The 11611-nt window shown below is 46.0% G+C and overlaps 1 protein-coding gene across 1 annotated transcript in view; it reads left to right on the plus strand.

Annotated features, from left to right (window-relative positions):
- The window catches only part of LOC110515808 (receptor tyrosine-protein kinase erbB-4), a 478553-nt gene that overhangs the window by 358466 nt on the left and 108476 nt on the right, over positions 1-11611 (plus strand). The window contains 5 exon segments of the mRNA XM_090239673.1: positions 33-167; positions 2703-2768; positions 4124-4242; positions 6450-6591; positions 9448-9561. Of these exon segments, the coding sequence (XP_090095799.1) occupies positions 33-167; positions 2703-2768; positions 4124-4242; positions 6450-6591; positions 9448-9561 (576 nt within the window).

Consider the following 11611-nt stretch of genomic DNA (forward strand, 5'->3'; position numbering starts at 1 on the left):
TTATGTGTATATGTGTGTCCTTCTCTGCACAGAGATCCTGAACGGGGGGGTTTATGTTGACCAGAACAAGTTCCTGTGCCACGCCGACACCATCCACTGGAGGGACATCATCAAGAACCCCCAAGCTGAGCTCTTGGTGGTACCGTCCAACAACAGTGGCCTTGGATGTGAGTATGGGGAGAAACCACAAAGCTGTGAGGGAGGGGTGGTCGAGGTGCTGATAAAAATATTGAGGGATGCTTCTCTAAACTTCCAAGATGCACATTATACACACACACACACCTTCACACCTTCACACACTTACATGTTTCCTCAGTTTCATACAAATGATATTGTTAAAATGGTCCTTCCTTTGTATCCTTCATCTCTGTTTTGCTGAAGGTGAGTTGGAAGCAGCATCACAATAGATCAGTGATTAAACTCACATGGAGGTGGTTGGGTTGTGTTGCTATGCAGCCAGGCCCATGGTGATTCTGTCTCAGCTGCACATAAAGCTCACTAAAGCTGACAGCCAGCTCCAATCAAAGTGTTTGGAACACTGATATGGCTACCGGCCACTGTGTGTCGAAACACACAGCCATTGGCTACCGGCCACTGTGTGTCAAAACACACAGCCATTGGCTACCGGCCACTGTGTGTCAAAACACACCGCCATTTTAGTTCCAAGTCCACTCCCCCAAACCTTCTCCACATTTTCTATTTGTTTTCCCCTCCCTAGATTGCATTGTATGCCAAGGAAAAGTGAGGGCATGATATGCATTCAATATCAGTGTAGAAAATGTCACTGAATGTCACAGTGACCACTAAAAACAGCACGTATGACCACGAAATGTCACACAACGCTTGAGTGAGCATGTAGATTCTCCCCACAAGGTGTCTGTTTGAGATGTTAGAAGAAGAAGAGAGGACAGATGAGAGGACAGAGGAGAGGACAGAGGAAAGGACAGAGGAGAGGACATAAGAGAGGATGGAGGAGGGGACGGAGGAGAGGACAGAAGAGAGGACATAAGAGAGGACAGAGGAGAGGACAGAGGAGAGGACAGAAGAGAGTACAGAGGAGAGGACATGAGAGGACAGAGGAGAGGACAGAAGAGAGGACAGAGGAGAGGACAGAGGAGAGGACATAAGAGAGGACAGAGGAGAAGACGGAAGAGAGGACGGAAGAGGGGATGGAGGAGAGGACAGAGGAAAGGACAGAGGAGAGGACATAAGAGAGGATGGAGGAGGGGACGGAGGAGAGGACAGAAGAGAGGACATAAGAGAGGACAGAGGAGAGGACAGAGGAGAGGACAGAAGAGAGTACAGAGGAGAGGACATGAGAGGACAGAGGAGAGGACAGAAGAGAGGACAGAGGAGAGGACAGAGGAGAGGACATAAGAGAGGACAGAGGAGAAGACGGAAGAGAGGACGGAAGAGGGGATGGAGGAGAGGACAGAGGAGAGAAGAGAGGACATAAGAGAGGACGGAGGAGGGGACGGAGGAGAGGACGGAGGAGAGGACAGAAGAGAGGACAGAAGAGAGGACAGAGGAGAGGGAGTATAAGACAATATGAGTTGGCATAAAATTAGAGAGTGGCTCGACGTGCGTGGGAGCCCAGGTTGCCAGATTGAGGCTTTCTTTGAGGTTGCCAGATTGGATCGCTATTTAACATAATAATTTTTGGAGTGAGCGAGGCGTAATTTCACAGGCAGGCAGGGGGCCGAGGGTGACATTCACTCAGCCCTCCACTTCAGCATGTAATTACCACACAGTCAATTAAAGCCTGATGATGACAGGCCCATTCACGCTCACTGACGGTGGGCTATGATAACTGTTATGTGTCATGTCCCCACTTTTTGCCTGAGAGAGATGACTTGACTGGGAGTGGATCCTTGTCCCTCATACTTACTGTAGACCCAGAGAGAGTCAGCGAGAACAATGAGAGCACACTCACCCACTCTCATAGTACACTCACCCACTCTCATAGTACACTCACCCACTCTCAGAGCACACTCACCCACTCTCAGAGCACACTCACCCACTCTCAGAGTACACTCACCCACTCTCATAGTACACTCACCCACTCTCAGAGTACACTCACCCACTCTCATAGTACACTCACCCACTCTCATAGTACACTCACCCACTCTCAGAGCACACTCACCCACTCTCAGAGCACACTCACCCACTCTCATAGTACACTCACCCACTCTCAGAGTACACTCACCCACTCTCAGAGTACACTCACCCACTCTCAGAGTACACTCACCCACTCTCAGAGCACACTCACCCACTCTCAGAGCACACTCACCCACTCACTGAGCACACTCACCCACTCTCAGAGCACACTCACCCTCTCTCAGAGCACACTCACCCTCTCTCAGAGCACAATCACCCACTCACTGAGCACACTCACCCACTCACTCAGGGTGGTTTCTGAGAAAGGGTGTGTTTAGGGGGGAACGGTTAACGGGTGGTGAGAGGATGTTTATGGGTGGTGGGTTGGAGGATGGAGGTTTGTGTGTGTGTGTGTGTTTGTGTGGATGGTTATCTGACATGTTTTTTTTTGTGTGTGTGTGTGTGTGTGTGTGTGTGTGTGTGTGTGTGTGTGTGTGTGTGTGTGTGTGTGTGTGTCTGTGTGTGTGTGTGTGTCTGTGTGTGTGTGTGTGTGGTTATCTGACATGTTTTGTGTGTGTGTGTGTGTGTGTGTGTGTGGTACGCAGGCAAACGATGTCATCGCTCTTGTAACGGACGCTGCTGGGGCCATCAGGACAACCAGTGCCAAAGCTGTATGTATTACACACACACACACACACACACACACACACACACACACACACACACACACAAACAAAACATGTCAGATAACCATCCACACAAACACACACACACACACACACACTCACACTTACACTCACACACACACACACAAGGTCAGAGAGAGCAAGAGAGAGAGAGCAAGAGAGAGAGAACAAAGAGAGAGAGAGAAAGAGAGAGATAAACAGAACGAGAAAGAGAGAACTAGAGAGAAACAGAGAGAAAAACAGAGAGAGTGAAACAGAGAGAGAAACAAAGAGAAAGAGAGAGATGAACAGAAAGAGATAAACAGAAAGAGAGAACGAGAGATAAACAAAGAGAAACAAAGAGAAAGAGAGAGAAACAGAGAGAGAGAGAAAGAGACAGATAAACAGAAATAGAGATAGAACGAGAGAGAAACAGAGAGAGAAACAAAGAGAAAGAGAGAGAAACAGAGTGAGAAAGAGGGAGAAACAGAGAAAGAGAGAGAAAGAGAGAGATAAACAGAAAGAGAGAGAGAACGAGAGAGAAACAGAGTGAGAAAGAGGGAGAAAGAGAGAGATAATCAGAGAGAGATAAACAGAGAGAGAGAAACAGAAAGAGAGAAACAGAAAGAGAGAGAGAGAATGAGAGAGAAAGAGCAAGAGAAAAAGAGAGAGAAACAGAGAGAGAGAAACAGAGAAAGAAAGAGAAACAGAGAAACAAAGAGAAAGAGAGAGAGAAACAGAGAGAGAAACAAAGAGAAAGAGAGAGAAAGAGAGAGATCAAGCAGCTGAGGATTTCACTGTAACACTCCTCTGTGTAATGACAGGGTGAACTCCAGTCGTCATAGACAACCATAGAGAGTGATTGGTCTTTTCTTTGCAGTTCCTCAGTCAGAATAATAGAGCTAAGAGCTCCACAGCTTGCTGTCCTACCACTTCATTATGTTCCCACACAGAGGGACAGGAAGTGAGCACTTAAACGCAAGGCTTTGACAACCCAGAATTATTATGCCACTGTGTGAAGTGTGTGTGTGTTGTTGGGATCCTCTCCTCTTCTCAACAGGGTATAAACCCAGTGTCATAAAACAGGGGTATAGGGATTGATTTATCATTGACCACGTTCCATATCAGGCATTTTCTATGGAGAGCTATAACTTACACTATATAACTGGCAGTGCATTGTGTGTGTGTGTGTGTGTGTGTGTGTGTGTGTGTGTGTGTGTGTGTGTGTGTGTGTGTGTGTACCTGTGTCAGTAATGTAAACCCTGTGCTCTCCACAGTGACCAAGACTGTGTGTGCTGAGCAGTGTGTGTGTGTGTGTGTGTATACCTGTGTCAGTAATGTAAACCCTGTGCTCTCCACAGTGACCAAGACTGTGTGTGCTGAGCAGTGTGACGGCCGTTGCTTCGGCCCCTACGTCAGTAACTGCTGCCACAGGGAGTGTGCTGGGGGCTGCTCGGGACCCAAGGACACAGACTGCTTCGTACGTGGACACACACACACACACACACACACACACACACAAACACACAGATGCCCGCGCATACACACAGACACCTACACAGTTATCCACAGTTAACCCCCCTCACACACACATTACTCTCCCAACACAACAACAGAATTCACAGAAATTCTCTAACTCCCCAGTTACTGAAAGACACATCTCTGTGTGTTTAATAGACTGTAGAAGTCTACTGACTCCTCCTCAGATGAAACAACCAAATGGCAAATTTATTATTCTAATTATGATCCTTCACCCCCCCCCTAACATTTTCTGTTCATTTAATGAAGGAAGGTTTTCTACTAACAGAGCGATATTACAGTTGTAACGTATAGAGCCTTATCCACTTCAATTACTAGTCGCTATTAGAGGTCGCAAACACTGACGACAGACAAGTTCAACGTTTTATGAGAAAAACATTTCACCATTTAGCCTTCGGATCAATGGCTTCTATTTGACTAACAGTTGACTCATATATGGTGTGTCTGGAGGCTTGGAGGATAAGAGTGCTTTGGCTACAGTTACAGTATGACCTGGAGGATAAGAGTGTTTTGGCTACAGATCCAGTATGGCCTGGAGGATAAGAGTGTTTTGGCTACAGATACAGTATGACCTGGAGGATAAGAGTGTTTTGGTTACAGATCCAGTATGGCCTGGAGGATAAGAGTGTTTTGGCTACAGATACAGTATGGCCTGGAGGATAAGAGTGTTTTGGCTACAGATACAGTATGACCTGGAGGATAAGAGTGTTTTTGGTGCAGATACAGTATGACCTGGAGGATAAGAGTGTTTTGGCTACAGATACAGTATGACCTGGAGGATAAGAGTGTTTTGGCTACAGATCCAGTATGGCCTGGAGGATAAGAGTGTTTTGGCTACAGATCCAGTATGGCCTGGAGGATAAGAGTGTTTTGGCTGAAGATACAGTATGACCTGGAGGATAAGAGTGTTTTGGCTGAAGATACAGTATGACCTAGAGGATAAGAGTGTTTTGGCTACAGATACAGTATGACCTGGAGGATAAGAGTGTTTTTGGTGCAGATACAGTATGACCTGGAGGATAAGAGTGTTTTGGCTATAGATACAGTATGACCTGGAGGATAAGAGTGTTTTGGCTACAGATCCAGTATGGCCTGGAGGATAAGAGTGTTTTGGCTACAGATCCAGTATGGCCTGGAGGATAAGAGTGTTTTGGCTGAAGATACAGTATGACCTGGAGGATAAGAGTGTTTTGGCTGAAGATACAGTATGACCTAGAGGATAAGAGTGTTTTGGCTACAGATACAGTATGGCCTGGAGGATAAGAGTGTTTTGGCTACAGATACAGTATGGCCTGGAGGATAAGAGTGTTTTTGGTGCAGTTACAGTATGACCTAGAGGATAAGAGTGTTTTGGCTGAAGATACAGTATGACCTGGAGGATAAGAGTGTTTTGGCTACAGATACAGTATGACCTGGAGGATAAGAGTGCTTTGGCTACAGATACAGTATGGCCTGGAGGATAAGAGTGTTTTGGCTACAGATCCAGTATGGCCTGGAGGATAAGAGTGTTTTTGGTGCAGTTACAGTATGACCTAGAGGATAAGAGTGTTTTGGCTGAAGATACAGTATGACCTGGAGGATAAGAGTGTTTTGGCTACAGATACAGTATGACCTGGAGGATAAGAGTGTTTTGGCTACAGATACAGTATGACCTGGAGGATAAGAGTGCTTTGGCTACAGTTACAGTATGGCCTGGAGGATAAGAGTGTTTTGGCTGAAGATACAGTATGACCTGGAGGATAAGAGTGTTTTTGGTGCAGTTACAGTATGGCCTGTATACTGTAATATAATTCAACCTGGCTAAAAACGACTGATCATGTAGTATATAGTAAACAGTGGTGTGTCCTTGTGTTCCTCAGGGCTCAATCCCATCTAACCCACCTTGTAGTGTTTACATAATAGCTCTGTATCCCACTGTGAGGTAAATTCACCATATGGTTTAAGGTAGTCTGTTGTAAAACATACCTCTACCAGGTAGACTGCTCTAACAGGTACATGCTTCCACATTTCAGAATAAGATGTGTTTGCCCAGACAGTAGTTTCTAAACAAAGACAACGTCAATGTACATTACTGTGGCATGGTTAAATTGAGTCCTACCCCACGCTCCTATACCCTCAGACTGTGTGTTCCTAATGTTTCCGTTCCAGGCCTGCACCAACTTCAACGACAGCGGGGCGTGCGTGACCCAGTGCCCCCAGCCCTTTGTGTACAACCCCACCACCTTCCAGCTGGAATCCAACCCACGGGCCAAGTACACCTATGGATCCTTCTGTGTGGAGAAGTGTCCCCGTAAGAACCGGTTACATGACCCACACCATGCATAACACTGGCATGACCCTTGACCCACACCATGCATAACACTGCCATGACCCATGTCCCACACCATGCATAACGCTGGCATGACCCATGACCCACACCATGCATAACACTGGCATGACCCTTGACCCACACCATGCATAACACTGGCATGACCCTTGACCCACACCATGCATAACACTGTCATGACCCATGTCCCACACCATGCAGAACGCTGGCATGACCCATGACCCACACCATGCATAACACTGGCATGACCCTTGACCCACACCATGTATAATGCTGGCATGACCCATGACCAACACCATGCATAACGCTGGCATGGCCCTTGACCCACACCATGCATAACACTGGCATGACCCACACCATGCATAACACTGGCATGACCCACACCATGCATAACACTGGCATGACCCATGACCCATGACCCACACCATGTATAATGCTGGCATGACCCATGACCCACACCATGCATAACGCTGGCATGACCAATGACCCATGACCCATGACCCACACCATGCATAATGCTGGCATGACCCATGACCCAAAACTATTGATGTACAAATCAATTCAGGGGACTGACACAGACACGTGCACACAACCATCTAGGACAGCCCTGTGGAATAGTTTCTGTAATGTGTAGAGTAAAGTTATAGACAACCATCTAGGACAGCCCTGTGGAAGAGTTTCTGTAATGTGTAGCATAAAGTTATAGACAACCATCTAGGACAGCCCTGTGGAATAGTTTCTGTAATGTGTAGAGTAAAGTTATAGACAACCATCTAGGACAACCCTGTGGAATAGTTTCTGTAATGTGTAGAGTAAAGTTATAGACAACCATCTAGGACAGCCCTGTGGAATAGTTTCTGTAAAGTGTAGAGTAAAGTTATAGACAACCATCTAGGACAGCCCTGTGGAATAGTTTCTGTAATGTGTAGAGTAAAGTTATAGACAACCATCTAGGACAGCCCTGTGGAAGAGTTTCTGTAATGTGTAGAGTAAAGTTATAGACAACCATCTAGGACAGCCCTGTGGAATAGTTTCTGTAATGTGTAGCATAAAGTTATAGACAACCATCTAGGACAGCCCTGTGGAATCGTTTCTGTAATGTGTAGAGTAAAGTTATAGACAACCATCTAGGACAGCCCTGTGCTGTAATGTGTAGAGTAAAGTTATACACAACCATCTAGGACAGCCCTGTGCTGTAATGTGTAGAGTAAAGTTATAGACAACCATCTAGGACAGCCCTGTGCTGTAATGTGTAGAGTAAAGTTATAGACAACCATCTAGGACAGCCCTGTGGAAGAGTTTCTGTAAAGTGTAGAGTAAAGTTATAGACAACCATCTAGGACAGCCCTGTGGAATAGTTTCTGTAATGTGTAGAGTAAAGTTATAGACAACCATCTAGGACAGCCCTGTGGTAGAGTTTCTGTAAAGTGTAGAGTAAAGTTATAGACAACCATCTAGGACAGCCCTGTGCTGTAATGTGTAGAGTAAAGTTATAGACAACCATGTAGGACAGCCCTGTGCTGTAATGTGTAGAGTAAAGTTATACACAACCATCTAGGACAGCCCTGTGGAAGAGTTTCTGTAAAGTGTAGAGTAAAGTTATAGACAACCATGTAGGACAGCCCTGTGGAAGAGTTTCTGTAATGTGTAGAGTAAAGTTATACACAACCATGTAGGACAGCCCTGTGGAAGAGTTTCTGTAATGTGTAGAGTAAAGTTCTACACAACCATCTAGGACAGCCCTGTGGAAGAGTTTCTGTAAAGTGTAGAGTAAAGTTATAGACAACCATCTAGGACAGCCCTGTGGAAGAGTTTCTGTAATGTGTAGAGTAAAGTTATAGACAACCATCTAGGACAGCCCTGTGGAATAGTTTCTGTAAAGTGTAGAGTAAAGTTATAGACAACCATGTAGGACAGCCCTGTGGAAGAGTTTCTGTAAAGTGTAGAGTAAAGTTATACACAACCATCTAGGACAGCCCTGTGCTGTAATGTGTAGAGTAAAGTTATAGACAACCATCTAGGACAGCCCTGTGGAAGAGTTTCTGTAAAGTGTAGAGTAAAGTTATAGACAACCATCTAGGACAGCCCTGTGCTGTAATGTGTAGAGTAAAGTTATAGACAACCATCTAGGACAGCCCTGTGGAATAGTTTCTGTAAAGTGTAGAGTAAAGTTATAGACAACCATCTAGGACAGCCCTGTGGAAGAGTTTCTGTAAAGTGTAGAGTAAAGTTATAGACAACCATCTAGGACAGCCCTGTGCTGTAATGTGTAGAGTAAAGTTATAGACAACCATCTAGGACAGCCCTGTGGAAGAGTTTCTGTAAAGTGTAGAGTAAAGTTATAGACAACCATCTAGGACAGCCCTGTGCTGTAATGTGTAGAGTAAAGTTATAGACAACCATCTAGGACAGCCCTGTGGAAGAGTTTCTGTAAAGTGTAGAGTAAAGTTATAGACAACCATGTAGGACAGCCCTGTGGAAGAGTTTCTGTAAAGTGTAGAGTAAAGTTATAGACAACCATCTAGGACAGCCCTGTGGAAGAGTTTCTGTAAAGTGTAGAGTAAAGTTATAGACAACCATCTAGGACAGCCCTGTGCTGTAATGTGTAGAGTAAAGTTATAGACAACCATGTAGGACAGCCCTGTGGAAGAGTTTCTGTAAAGTGTAGAGTAAAGTTATAGACAACCATCTAGGACAGCCCTGTGGAATAGTTTCTGTAATGTGTAGAGTAAAGTTATAGACAACCATCTAGGACAGCCCTGTGGAAGAGTTTCTGTAAAGTGTAGAGTAAAGTTGTTATATCTGTGTGTTGTGTCCCAGATAACTTTGTGGTGGACCACAGCTCCTGTGTGAGGGCTTGTCCCAGCAACAAGATGGAAGTAGAGGAGAACCGCATCAAGATGTGCATCCCCTGCACTGATATCTGTCCCAAAGGTACCCACATACGGTACCCCCATAATGACATCTGTCCCAAAGGTACCCACATACTGTACCCCCATAATGACATCTGTCCCAAAGGTACCCACATAATGACATCTGTCCCGAAGGTACCCACATACTCTACCCCCATAATGACATCTGTCCCAAAGGTACCCACATACGGTACCCACATACTGTACCCCATAATGACATCTGTCCCAAAGGTACCCACATACGGTACCCCCATAATGACATCTGTCCCAAAGGTACCCACATACTGTACCCCCATAATGACATCTGTCCCAAAGGTACCCACATAATGACATCTGTCCCGAAGGTACCCACATACTCTACCCCCATAATGACATCTGTCCCAAAGGTACCCACATACGGTACCCACATACTGTACCCCATAATGACATCTGTCCCAAAGGTATCCCCATAATTGTCACGTTCGTTATAAGGATCGGACCAAGGCGCAGCATGGTATACGTACATTCTTATTTATTTAAAGAATGAACACTGAACAAACTAACAAAATAACAAGACGAAATGTGAAGCTATACAAATGAGTGCTGACAGGAAACTACACATAGACAAGATCCCACAAACACCAAAGGGAAATGGCTACCTAAATATGATCACAAATCAGAGACAACGATAAACAGCTGTCTCTGATTGGGAACCATATCAGGCCAACATAGAAATACAAAAACCCCTAGACCTGCAAAACCCTAGACCTACAAAACCCTAGACCTACAAAACCCTAGACCTACAAAACCCTAGACCTATAAAACCCTAGACCTACAAAACCCTAGACCTACAAAATCCTAGACCTACAAAACCCTAGACCTACAAAACCCTAGACCTACAAAACCCTAGACAATTGAAAACCCTAGAACTATAAAACCCTAGACCTACAAAACCCTAGACCTACAAAACCCTAGACAATACAAAACCCTAGACCTATATAACCTTAGACCTACAAAACCCTAGACCTACAAAACCCTAGACCTATAAAACCCTAGACAATACAAAACCCTAGACCTATAAAACTCTAGACATACAAAAACCCTAGACAATACAAAAACCCTAGACAATACAAAACTAGCGTACCCACCCTAGCCACACCCTGACCTAACCAAAATATAAATAAAACAGAGATATCTCAGGTCAGGACGTGACAGTCCAAAGCTCTGGACTGTGGAGGCGCACTGGAGACCAGATACGTGGTGCCGGCACTGGTGGTACCGGGCCGAAGACAAGCCCCTCAGAGCGAGTGCGGGGAGCAGGCACAGGACGTACTGGAGGCGCATTGGAGGCCTGGAGTGTAGAGCTGGCACAATGCATCCTGGCTGGATGCTCACTTGAGCCCGGCAAGTGCGGGGCGCTAGCACAGGACACACTGGCCTGTGCAGACCCACTGGAGACACAGTACGCAGAGCCGGCACAGGATATCCTGGTCCAAGGTTGTGTACTGGAGACCAGGAGCGCTGAGCCGGCATGGATGCCCATTCTAGCCCGGCAAATGCGAGGAGCTGGAATAGAGCACACCGGGCTATGAATGCAAACTGGAGACACCGTGCGCATCACTGCGTAACACGGTGTCTGACCAGTCACACGCTCCCCACGGTAAGCACGAGGAGTTTGCTCAGGTCTCCAACCTGACTCAGCCAATCTCCCCGTGTGCCCCCCAAAAATATTTATGGGGCTGCCTCTCTTGCATGTCTCGTTGGTACAACTCCTCGTAATATCACCGTTCCGGTGAGCATTATTTTATGTCTGTACCTCTCTGTCTCCTCCCATATACCACCCCTTACCTCTCTGTCTCCTCCCATATACCACCCCTTACCTCTCTGTCTCCTAACCAATCCTGATGTCTGTACCACCCCTCCCCTCTCTGTCTCCTAACCAATCCTGATGTCTGTACCACCCCTTCCCTCTCTGTCTCCTAACCAATCCTGATGTCTGTACCACCCCTTCCCTCTCTGTCTTCTAACCAATCCTGATGTCTGTACCACCCCTTCCCTCTCTGTCTCCTCCCATATACCACCCCTTCTCTCTC

The sequence above is a fragment of the Oncorhynchus mykiss genome, chromosome 7 (assembly GCF_057628025.1).
Source record: "Oncorhynchus mykiss isolate SJ-2025 chromosome 7, ASM5762802v1, whole genome shotgun sequence".
NCBI lineage: Eukaryota > Metazoa > Chordata > Actinopteri > Salmoniformes > Salmonidae > Oncorhynchus > Oncorhynchus mykiss.